Here is a 13,215-nt window from a genome sequence, read left to right as displayed (position 1 = left end):
GTCTCTGGTGGAAATTTGTCTCATTGGCAATCGTAGATACCACATCATCAATTTCCCAATACCAACCCCAGTGTTGGTTACTCATTGTATTCTCTAAGATGTTTGATTAATTGGAGTTTTGAAGTTGGTGTCTGCCAGAACTAAGGGAGTTCGCTTGTCAGTTTCAAAATAATTAACTTTTTAAAACACTAGTTTATATTGATAGGGGTTAATAAAGAAATCAAAAGAAAAAAAATATATATAGGTCAATGTGCTTGTTCATGTTGGTTTCGAGATATTAGCCATTAAAATTTTGGCGGAAAAATATTCTCTCTAGACTTTTCATACATTTATCATTGACAAGTTTAAGTTCTCAAAAACTATTAAAAAATAATTAAAATATTAAAAGACTTTTACAGTTGGCTTATCATTATACATGTTAAAGGTTTATAAAAAGAAAATTGGGGTCAATGGGCAAATTTTTAAAGGCATTCAAATGGATAAAACCAGAGGATTTCGAAAATCTGACAAAAATCCCAAAACATGACAAGCGAACTTCCTTAATCAAACTTGACAATGCTTGATACCATGTGGAACTTCTCATACAACAGATGTTACTCTTGAAATATCGCGGATGCATTCGATTCTCTGCGTTGTTTGTTTTATTCCATAACTATTGATTTTACATTTAAGAAGTTTGTGAGGTCCCGTATCAAATCCGTTTTTAAAATCGAGTATAGAATGTTTCCTGTTGTCGGTGCAACTTGCTTAGTCGTGTATTACACTTACATATGTTCTCATAAGTTCCACTACCGAACATAAAGTACAGGTATTTATCCTTAATCCAGAAAACTAAAGCTATTACATAAAACAATTTAAAACACCATATCATTATGGGATCAGCTAGCAAGGTGTGCAGCTAAGGGGACGGCCATCTGTAATTCTGGGGAGGAGAATTTTGCTGATTTTTATTTCATCTGTTGATACGCTTGATTGTTTGGTTTCCTCGACCTTTGTACACATTTGTTTCTTGCATTTTGTGTTACAGTATATTACTTTTTCATTCTGACTTATTCGAAGATAATTATTTTCTGCTTTTACAAGGCCAAGTTATTCATTTTTTGAAACTCTCCCAACTCCGAGAATCAAATGGTCTAACCCAATGTTATCAAGTGATATTTAATAAACAAGAAAGAAAAGCCTGTCACGTATGACATATGCACTGGCCGCTCCCATGGTAAAATATTTACAAAGAGAAGACAGAAACGGTCAACTGGTATACAAATGAATGAAAACAAAATATATATTCTCCATACAAATATTTTATGTGTAGGAGGGTGATTTAACTGCATTGAAAAACTGAAATATTATAAATATTAGATGCTTAATTTAATTAAAATGTGAATATCTGTGTGTATTCTACATAAAATTCACTTTCTATTGGTGTGTTTAATTTAAAATAATATGGATTAGGGTTATCGCTTCCTACATTGCTTTCAAAATTGAAACTGTACATATCTGCTAACACTTTACACAAAATTCTATTTCGATTGATGCTTTTAATTCTGGGTAAGGATAAGATTTAGCCGCGTCAAAATTAATTTCCCTGTTGACTTTTTTTAATCATTTTGAAAAAAAACAATCTTTGTTTTTTTTAATGATTTGTACATGTTGTATGGTACATTACGACTCAGATACTTTTTTTCAATTTAATCTATGTGATTTCAATTTAAGTAAAATAAATACGAGAGCGAGTAAATGTTTTGAAAATGTTTAGCTTACAGTAAAGAAAAAAATATAACTTTATTTGAAAGATGTATAATTTATTTTCAGCACTTATTGTTTTGATTACATTTCGTAAATTCTTATTCAAATTATTTGTAAATGATTGTTTTGTAATAAAAAATTAAGTTCATGTACTTATTTTTGTTGTTTTCTCCATTTGTAACTTGAAAAATTGTTAATGCAGTCTGTTCTATTCTAAATAACTAAGAGTTCGATCATTTCCTAAAGCCTAAAGGCTTCTGGCAAAATTTATTGCATATATCTCCGATAAAATACATTGTTAAATTTTCAATTATACCTTTATGTGCTCGTTTGTATATTATTAACAATTTGTTTATCGTATCAATAAATATCTTGTCATTTCGGGTCAGCATATCCAATTGTCATGTTTATGGCAGGATGTTACTTGATTGGCCATAATTCATAATATATTAAATCCACCTATACGCAGGTTAATTTTTATAACTAGTTGACGATGTTTACAACCTATAGAAGTCATCCCTGTTAGTTCAGTCGTTTTTACTCCCATAGGCATAACGTTAAAGCCGCCATTTTGTTTGTAGGAGGGAATTTTTGATAGGAGTCAAGTGGCCATTATAATTTTGTCTTTTTTAAATTAGTCAATCTGCATCAAAATTATTATTTCAATCAGGAAAAGTTTTTTATTTATAGGTCAATATCATAAGCAAGTGATTGTTTGTTTGGCATAAGGAATTTCAAAATAGTATACGTGAAGATTGAAAGATTTAGAAGCTTTAAAACGATATGACCTTTAGAACAGAGATCCGATGATCTAATAGAATAGTGTTTCAAACAACTGTTAATGATTGGAGTGTTTTGTATCTTGAAAGATAATATTTGATTTATCAAAATATAAAAAAGTCTATCAGATACATTCAATTTGTAGATTTTATTATATAGATATATATATACATAAGTTACAAAACTATGAATGCATAAAGTTGGTAAATTTTACATACACTGACGATCTAATATCCATAAGGCTTTGTATTGCAAGTATCGACTATAACTCGTTTGTCAAACACAATCTTATAGTCCTTTCTTTCTTTATTTGTTAAAATGCGAGAGTTATGCTTGTCTCGGTAAATTTTTTTTTCATCCACAACAGTTACAACATTATCTTCACTAATGTTTGTCACAATTTCACGCATTGTGTCGAAAATGGTGTTAAGTCCTTTTGTATAGTTGCGTGTTATTCCGCGTACTTTGCATACAGTCTGAAATCCAAGAGAATCTGGCTTTTTCAATTTGTAAGCATACTTTTTAGGACCACCCGTAACGAAATGTGTTATGCTTTTAAACGGTACTTCATCTGTAAGATCTCCTAAATAGTCTCCAAGTGGAGGTTCCTATTCATCCTTTTGTTTTTTACAGTGAACACAATTAAATCGGTATCTGCATACATGACACGTGGTCCTAACTTTTCCAATTAAGAGTACAGTTTTAATCTAGCTTGAGGTCAAATAATTCGTTTCTATGTATGTTGGCGTTTGTTTTTGTTGCACTTCAGTGTTTCTGTTATTCCGTTGTTTTTCTCTTATAGTTGATGTGTTTCCCTCGGTTTTAGTTTGTATCCCGGATTTGTTTTCTCTCAATCGATTTATGACTTTTGAACAGCTATATACTACTGTTGCCTTTATTGAGCTGCAGTATAAGCTGCTAATACTACATTTATTCGTCCAGAATTTTCCAGGAATTTTTCCCTGTTTTTCTATTTCATTTGACCATTTCCTCCGTAACAAAGTTGACTTCAGTAACGATTTGTTGATCACTGGTCAACATATCAAAATATATTGATGGGTTTGACACATATTCAACTTGAGGTAAATTTGTTCGTTGCCCTCATTTGCCCCCGAAGCTGTTCAACATACGTTTAGCATGTGAGCGGAGTCCTGGATTCTGGAAAAGTCGAGTAAGATGCCTTCTTTTTCATAATAGTTTTGAATATATGTCTGTATATGTTCTTCAGTAATGCACCAGCTAGGCCATCCACTTGCTTCTTGCTTCATCTTCAGATATATTTTGATATATTCCGTTAAAATTCCTCTTGATTTAGATCTTGGATCATACTGCTCGAGTAATCGAAATGCCTGACATCATATAAAGTATCCACTGCATATCCCTTTTGTACTGCCATCTTTAACTCATCTGTAACCCAAATTCCAATAAAAGATCTTTCCTCATTTTTGTGATGACATGTGGCTTGTTGTTTTAACTCAGTGCATGTTCTGCACAAGGAAACCATCAGTTTCTTGTTGATCTTATCGGTTAACACCGGAATGTGAAGTTCACGGGAAGGACAAGCCCTTCATATGTCGTTAAATCATCAAAGTTCTCTGTTACTATATTTGGGTGACCCAATACGGCTTTGTCAGTTTTATTGATGTATGGGTAAAGCGAGGTTACTTCATAGTATTTGATAGATTCACCCATTGGAGATCCGTGGTAAAATGTGAATGCCTCTGTTCTCTTGCCTGCAAAAGCATCTATTGGCTCTAATGGGGTGACAATTTCGATGGATTCAATGAACATTTGATGTTCTCATGTTCTCGAACATGCTTATATCCTTCCTTTTCAATGTGTATTTTCTTCTCCATTGTTTGATCATACAGATCAGCTATTGAAAGCTTGTTGACAGTGTTATTGTGTGCTGTGAGTAACATATTGAACATCAATGCCAGAAACAGCCGTGATATTCCATAACAATCTTCTCACCATCATGAGTTTTATAATAGCCATCTACCCGGTATTGATCAATTGTATTCTTTTCACCGTTCCTATCGTGCTGAATGTGTAATCCTTTAGACCATGACACGAATTCAATTCATTGTAAGGCTTTTACAGACTGTTTCTATTCAGGCCAGTACCATTGCGCTGGTATGATACCAATAGTAACAGGACGTAAAAATTTTGAGCGAAACACACTATTACATGCGGGAGCGTTCGTTACACAGGTTGCAAACTGACCAATACCCGCATCATCGGAAGTTGACACAGCCATTGACATAAACCATTCCCGAAACTTTAAACAACATCGTCTCAGAATATCTACATCTGATCGACAGTACTTCAAATGTTCTACAGGGCAATCAAAAAGGTGTTCACGTTAGCCTGATACCACTCAAGGAAGGTTCTTCTATCCTATGATTTTATGGCATCTGCATTATAAAACTTAACATCTGGTAGATGATTCAATACATTTGTTTGGTTTTCTTTCATGTGATAAAGATGTAGAAAGTACCCTTTTTGAAGTTTTTTTATTCCGAATATTTTAGGTAATTTTGAGAGTGCCACTGGTAAAATAAAGGCAACAGTAGTATACCGCTGTGCAAAAGTCATAAATCGATTGAGAGAAAACAAATCCGGATTACAAACTAAAACCGAGGGAAACACATCAACTATAAAAGGAAAACAACGGAACAACTGAAATACTGAAGTGCAACAAAAACAAACGCCAACATACATAGAAACGAACTATTTGATAACAACTTCCATATTCCTGACTTAGTACAGGACATTTTAAGAAAAAAATGGTGGGTTGAACTTACCTCCTGTATATATATGGCAATGTTTAAAAATATCGCTAAAATGACAAAACTAGGTGACAGAAATATAGCACAAACAAACGCAAGAACACTCAGCACAGAGAAACGCACAAATAAATAATATAATAGTCGTTACAACATGTTAACCGCAGAATAACAACGAACATCTTCCATTAACGACAGCACAGGACATCACAAACAGTGACGTATTTTTGTAACGAATATATAATCTTGAAATTCATATTATTATTTTCACAATACTAGTCCAAACAATTATCATGACTATGACGGTATTGAAAGACTATTTTAAATAAATACTGTGACGACGTCATAATTATTTGGACTAACACAATACTTTATACATGGAAAATGGAAATTAACTCGACTATATTGACAAATAAGACATATGTGAAATGAAACTGATTGAGTCTATCATTCTTATGTTCCATGACGGAACCGCAATGGCCATTTTCTTGGCTCCGCTTGGAACGATCTTTGGAAGAACACCATTCTGGTTTAGGTATTGCAGATAAGGGAAAGAGACGTATCCTTTGAAATCATGACAGAGAACTGTGGCTCCGTTATTCTCCCTAGAAAAAAAGCCATTGGCAAAAATCGATTGTAGTACTTATTCCATTAAAAACAAGCTCATTCTTCCCGCAGATCTTGCATTCACTATGTGGTGTAACTTCTTGATCTAAACATTCTAGACATATATTATGTACAACACGTAATTTGCTTTGTGTTTATAAGCTTCGCATTTAGTTGTTTCACAGTTCTTACACCTAGCGGGTTGATAGCCCTTAGAACATTCTAGGAAATCATCTTGGGTGCATCCAAAATCAAAGAAGATGTAAAGTTGGCGTTTGGTTTCTCTTTCCTCTACAGTAGCTGACTTATTTTTCGTTTTCCTGATTTGTGTTTCCAAGCAACTTCTGTGTTCGTTGTGTGTCACCTAAGTTATTGTCTGGAAGTTACAAAAAAGCTTATTTTTGGCCCCTTTTTGGCCCCTAATTCCTTAACTGTTGGTACCATAATCCCAACCTTCCTTTTGTGGTATTGAACCTGGTAAAATTTCATAGAGATCCATTCACTTAAACTAAAGTTATTTTGCGAAAACCAATGTGTCTTCGGACGAAGACGCCAATGTCATACCAATATACGACCGCAAAAGTTTTTAGCGGCCGTTGAAAACTGGACATTTTTACCTAGGAATAGTGATGTCTTGGACTAGGAAAATTAGTCTGGGGACATAAATTACTGACATCGGACTAAATATACTAGTAAATTCTGTATCCATGGACTTTTTATACTAGTTATATTTGTCTGACCAGACAATTTTTACAAGGACTAATTTATCTCTTACACTTGTTCTCAGTATTGCACCCCACCTTACCTTGACACATAATTCTGACTCTGAACAAACCAGTATTTGCTCTTACTCCTTAATAATACTGCGTGCTTAGGGGAGAAGCAGCAAATACCAACTTTAAAGTCTTTGGTTTTACCCCGTTGGGTTCAAAATAAACAACCTTCTGCACTTGAGGTGAACACGCTACCACGAGACCATGCAGTATAAATATAAGGAGTTTACCCAAGATTTAAAGTTTCCAAGTTTTTGCAAAAACTGGATAAAAATCATCATTGAAAAGCAATAATTAATTAATAAGATTTAATTTCTCTTTAAATATTACAGTTTTAGAGATAAAAAGGCAAATTCAAGAAATATGAAGAAAAAAAAAAGGTAAAAATCTGTATTTAAGGCAACAACTCCTATGGGTCAGCTGCCAGTTTTGATGCCATTTAAATGGACAGTAGTTTTTTTTTCAACATTCTGAACATTTCTACCCTTGTCAGATATTGTCTATCTATTTTGGCCTTTTGTAGCTTATTACGCAGTTTGGCTTTTTAGCCCATTGTTGAGATCTGTACGGTGATCTATATAATCTCATTTTAACATGTGTAGGCATTATATTTGTCAACATTTTACACCTCGCTTTAGCTCGGTATAAAGATATTGACAAATATAATGCCTATTCCTGTTAAAATGAGCATAGAGCATGGCATGAAAGAATTATTTCTTAATATATGACTAATTAAAGAATCATATAGAATGCCGCTTGACCCTAATTGAAAATTCCCTCCTCCAAACAAAATAGCGACTTTAACGTTATGTCTATTGGGGGACGACTGAACTAACAGGGACGACTACTACCTATCTTTACCACTAATTATCTTTTATCTCATTATATTTATTGGAGTGGGAAACAAATTGATATAAAGGGATCTTGATTTGGAAATTAAATGGGAGAAATGGGAGAGATACAGAAAAAAAAAAAAACTAAAAGACATTGTCAAAACTGCAATCTTAATGACATATAAAAATAACGATATTTATTTATGTGCAAGAAAATGAAAATATTATACTACAATTTTAACCTAGGAGTTATAGAAACTTTCAAAGGGAACCAGACATTAATTATTCAAATTATTATAGACTGCACAACATTGGCCAAAGAAATGAACGTTAGTCCAGAGACAAGAATTCAAATAGAAAAACTCAGTAGAAATCTGTGCTATGGACTCCATACTCAGAGACTGTTGATGCAAAAGAAGATTAAGACTATATAAAGTGATCTTCACCCAATGGGCACAAATTCTTATGGCTGTATATTTTAAATTTTATTTTCAATTTTATTGAATTTAATTATTGGAATTACATATCATATAAGGGTTAATCTATATTAAGATTAGGACCACAGGTTGAGGACACTATTACATGTATCATGTACAAACCTGAAGAAACTACTATTTTTTTTTTTACATCTAATCGTAATAATTTTAGGCTTTGAGTTACTTTAAAATGAGTTACTTTTAAATTTTCCGAGTTACTATATACAAAAAAAGTCATGTAATTAATGCAATTAAATCTACTGATGTAAATATTTCCACTGTAATTTCTGGAGTACCAATTTTACTTATTTATTGTTTTTTTTAACATAAATAATGGCCTGCTGTAAATATATCCCCTTACCACCTTTTCTTTTATATTAATGTTAATTTTAATATTTTAAAGATAAGGTTTAGATTTTACTACCGTGTGACACGGGTGCTCCAATGCGGAGGAATTTACGAAGAAAAGAAGTTAGGACTGAAATGCTTTTTTTTTTCTTCGATTTATTTTTAAAATGTTCAATATGGTGTTGCATATTAGTTTAATTGTGCGTTTTTTAATAAGATAAAATGTTTGTAGCAACTTCAAACATTTGATGAGTAATAAAGAAATCCTGAAATCCTTACTGGCAATTTCACAAACCGATTATAAAAAAAATAAAATAACGTGGTACATGCAGACAATATGTCGTTCGCAGTTGCCTCCTTATAAATTTCTACCATTAAAGTTGGACATGATAGTTGCCTTGATATGAACTATGTGCTGTCTCTTATTCTTTTTTTGTTTTTATTAAAATTGCTCTTGTGGGGTTTTGTTGCTCCGCTTTTAACGTTAGATATTTTATTTTCTTTATCATTATTTACGGACGTTATAATACATAGAAATTTGTATCTATTATAGGTATTTATTTATTTCCTTGCGGCCTCGTTGTCAAACTGTCATGGCAGCCTCCATGAAAAATAATACTTTTGACAGGTAGTTGTAATAATATTTTCTCTGTTAAAAATACGTTGTCATTATACTGATGAAATCCATGCTGTTAAAACTGTGATTTAAATAATATTTCTGATGGAGACCGAAACTTTCAATCTTCATCGGCGGCAGAATATACCAATGGACGATGTAACCCAAAAGTTATAGAAAACACCAGGATTTGTACTCTATACAAATCCTTGAGAAAACAGAAAACTCCAGGGTCAAAACAACGACCAGAAGACAAACAACTGTTCACTAAATACTGCACGGAAAACTGAATATTGAGTAACACCAACTAAACCAACACCCCATGGGTATTTTGTGCTCTTGAAAAGTAAACATATCCTGCTCCAGTAGTAATATGAGGCAGGTGTTAACTGTGAAAGGTGACGAAGTCTGTATACATTAGTTTTTTTAATTCAAGCATATTTTAACTCCAGAATCTGTTAAAAAAAGAAACAAAATACGGAAACGTTTCCGCCATTGGTCCTGTTGATATGGAATTTTGTTGTGACGTCATTTTCAATGTAAACAAAAAACGCTATCATCAGGTAATGTTTTTTTTTTTTCATATCAAAAAATAATTAAAATGAAATTGTTACTGTGCTTCTTTCTTTATTTTACTAGACTGATAAATATATATTTTACTCAAAGTCTCCTGACAGTCCGAACATGGTATTGATGTCATTTTTTTTGGTAATATATATACTATCAACAATATGGCAGTGGCTGTCAACAGAACAGGAATAGGGCAATGCGCAAGTGTATCCACGATGATTGGAAGTTCATCATGTTCGTTACCCTAACTCCAAACGAAGAAAAATATTCTCACCTTGGAGCAAATAAATTCCACTGTGAATGTAAATAATCTTACTTATTTGCAAACAGTCTGATACACCTAATTGATGAATAGCTTCAGAAACATGATCAATCTGTCCATGTTTCGTATTGTGACCCGATTCCGTAAAATAAGTAGAGATGCTTGTGACCTTTGTCTTGGACAATGGCTTTTGCGCATGTGCAACAATATATAGGTCAGGCCTATTGTATTATGATTTGAACAATACAGAATAAATTTGAGATAAAATACATGAGTGTAACAAATGAATATCTTGGAAAAAAGAAAAATTGGGACATACAACTATAACTGTTAGAAAAAAATGTAAACGATTTTGAGTTCATTAGTTTATTGATTTTCCGGTAGCTTTTTTTTTTTTCTTCTTTTTAAATGATAGTTTGATTAAAATCTCAATAATTTATACTCCTAAAAACAATGAATATACAACATGTACAAAGTCGGCTTTATACTGATTTTTGTACAGATACACAAATCTACCTGATTGATCTAAGGTGAGTTTCTTAACCTGAATAAGCAGCTCTAGACTCATTTTATTACAAACAGAAACAGAAGATATTCAAAATGTTGTTCCTCATTATTCTTTTTGGTAATCAGTTATACAAATTTGCAGGTAATCGTATGACTTACACCATGGCAGCGTCCGTCAACAGGGTAATGCGCTAGCTCCACTGTTAGAAATAAGATGGGGAAAAAAAGTTTACGATTTTGAGTTCATGGGTATATTGTTTTTTGTTTAATTGAATTTCTTACTGCACCTATTTTGACAGTTTTTTCATAAATTTGTGTTTATTTTAAGAATCCGACGAAAATTTCCATTCTGCTTATGGTCTCGCCTCGACAGAGTCAAAAAGCGAGGATTAGGTATGCTGTTTCTGTCGTCGCGGTGTCAACAATGTATAAGTTTGTGATTAGGTCAGTTTATGGGGAACCACTAGTGGTACAATGTAGGTCAATGATATTTGGTATTCAATTGTATAAGCATTGGCAGATCTCATGCCATTGAGATGGCCCCACCCCTTAGTCATGGTCTATTGACTCAAATTTGTGCTTACTTTACATGTATTAGTTTGTGATTAGGTCAGTTTAAGAGGAACCACTTAGTATCAAAAGATTAATGATATTTGGTATGTACATGTAAATGCATTAGCATTTGCACATGTATCTCATTTCCATGGAGATTATTTCCTGTGTATTAATCAAGCAATTGGTGGTATAAAGATGGTCATATCGGACCACCATCATGACCATGGTGAACATTATTTTTTATGGCCACCATTCATCAAGTGGAACTGTAGTTTGTAATTAGATCAGTCCGCAATTAAAAGAATCTTTGTTTCCCCACACCCCTACCCAGATTTTTGCTGGTGGGTAGGTACATGTAGGTACACCATGTTTTTTTTTTTTTTTTATTTTTTTGAAAATGTTTTGGTAGGTCATGTAGATAGGTAAGGTGCTTTTTTTTTTGTTAGACACATAGACCATAATGGGTGAAAAATTGGCTACTTCACTCAGGGTACTACTTCGTTTGTGCTGATGCCATTCATTCTCTGTGTCCACCTTTAGTCAGAGTAGTTCCGATTGGTCGCAAATACGCATTCAGACAGAAGTTGAATCCGGATTGCTATTTCTGGAAATCAGAGTTTGGTCAGACGAAAAAAAAAAAAATAAAAAGGACAAACATTCTTTTGAGTTGGCAGCCTTATTTCGGGATGTGGGGAAACAAACCTATCTTTTATATTGTCCTCAGTTTAAGAGGAACCACTAATGTTAAGTCAATGATATATGAATGTATATGGTTTGCAGTTGTTTAAGCATTTGCAAGTCTCCTTTCCATGGAGGTTATATGGCCCCACTCCTTCATCATGGTTCATTGACGTTGAAACTTTTACCTTGTTTATAAGTTAAAGTTTGAGTTTTGGTTAGGGAAAAGGGAACCACTTATGATAAGTCAATGATATTTGATATGCAGTTTTATAAACATTGGCATTTCTTCTTTCCATGGAGGTTATTTGGTCCTTAAGTCATGGTTCATTGTCTGAATGTTTTGCATAGTTTACATGTTTAAATACACGTATTGCCATCTAGATTCAATATTTGCATTGTATATATACTTTCAAAATTACAACAAGGCAATACATATCTCCTTTTGAACAGTTTATATTTTATAGATGTACTGTTAATTACTGTTAAGTTCCATAAATTTAATTTAATCCATACTGAATTGTCATTTATCATAGAAAAATGAGTTTGAACTGACCTCCAAATGATCCAAGATTCTGTATTGAGGGGTATATATAGATTGCACCCATACTTAACAACACCTCTGTTAAAATGCAATAATTTATGTTTTTTGTCTCGCCTTGACGAAGTCGAAAAGCAAGACATACAATGATATAGGTACATGTACAGTACACACAGAGAATACCGGTTCTCATACTCCAAACACTGTGTAAAAACTTGGTGTCACAATGAAAAACTCCAGCAAAACTCTCAAAATCTTGGGAGGGAATTGGGAGAAACTTGGAGTAATTCCTCCATTTAATCCCTTCATTGTTTATCACCTTGGTGTCGTTTCTCCCCACACCATGATTTTTATACGACCGCCAAAAAATTTTGTGGTCGTATATTGGTATGACGTTGGCGTCGTCGTCGTCGTCGTCCGGCGTCGTCGTCGTCGTCCAGCGTCGTCGTCCGAATACATATTGGTTTTCGCACTCTAACTTTAGTTTAATTGAATGGATCTTTTTGAAATTTGACCATAAGGTTAAATACCACAAAAGGAAGGTTGGGATTGATTTTGGGGGTTATGGTACCAACAGTTAAGGAATTAGGGGCCAAAAAGGGGCCAAAAATGAGCATTTTCTAGTTTCCAGACAATAACTGTGGAACGGTGTATGGATCTCTCTGAAATTATACTACAAGTTTCTATACCACAAAGGGATGGTTAGGATTTTCTTTTGGGGGATATGGCTCAAACCGTTTAGGAATTAGGGGCAAAAAAGGGGGAAAAACAAGGTTGTCCTGGTTAATGGACAAATACTTTAGTACAAAACATAATTTAAAGCAGTGTAAGGGAGATAAATCAAATACATCATTGAAATTATCTCCCTTACACTGCTTTTAAATTATGTATAAAGTAATGGTTAATGAACAATAAAGATAATCTAAAACAGTGTAAGGGAGGTAATCCAAATATAAAGTTTTGGTTACTTCCCTTACACTGCTTTTAAATTATGTTTAAAGAAATGCATATTTATAAAGGAAGACCAGTAAAAATATCTGCAAATGTTTTCATCTTTTTTTTTTACAAAAAAATCCATATGAAAGATTTGACACTATATTTTTATTAATTCTATTATAAAATAGATTAAGTTAGC

At 33.2% G+C, this 13,215-nt stretch overlaps 1 protein-coding gene across 5 annotated transcripts in view; it reads left to right on the top strand.

Annotated features, from left to right (window-relative positions):
- The first annotated feature begins 8,933 nt into the window (after positions 1–8,933).
- The window catches only part of LOC127707459 (uncharacterized), a 30,690-nt gene continuing 26,408 nt past the window's right edge, over positions 8,934–13,215 (top strand). For all 5 annotated transcript variants that reach the window (XR_007984882.1, XR_007984883.1, XR_007984881.1 and 2 more), the window contains exon 1: positions 8,934–8,979. Coding sequence is in view for 1 of the 5 variants with exons in the window: in XM_052211985.1 (XP_052067945.1) it covers positions 8,945–8,979 (35 nt within the window). In the remaining 4 variants the exon portion in view is untranslated. The remainder of the gene's footprint in view (positions 8,980–13,215) is intronic.

The sequence above is a fragment of the Mytilus californianus genome, unplaced genomic scaffold (genome assembly GCF_021869535.1).
Source record: "Mytilus californianus isolate M0D057914Y unplaced genomic scaffold, xbMytCali1.0.p SCAF_7, whole genome shotgun sequence".
NCBI classification, from domain to species: domain Eukaryota; kingdom Metazoa; phylum Mollusca; class Bivalvia; order Mytilida; family Mytilidae; genus Mytilus; species Mytilus californianus.
The sequence above is the reverse complement of the archived record's forward strand: the minus strand, read 5'-3'. Positions and strand labels throughout refer to the sequence as shown.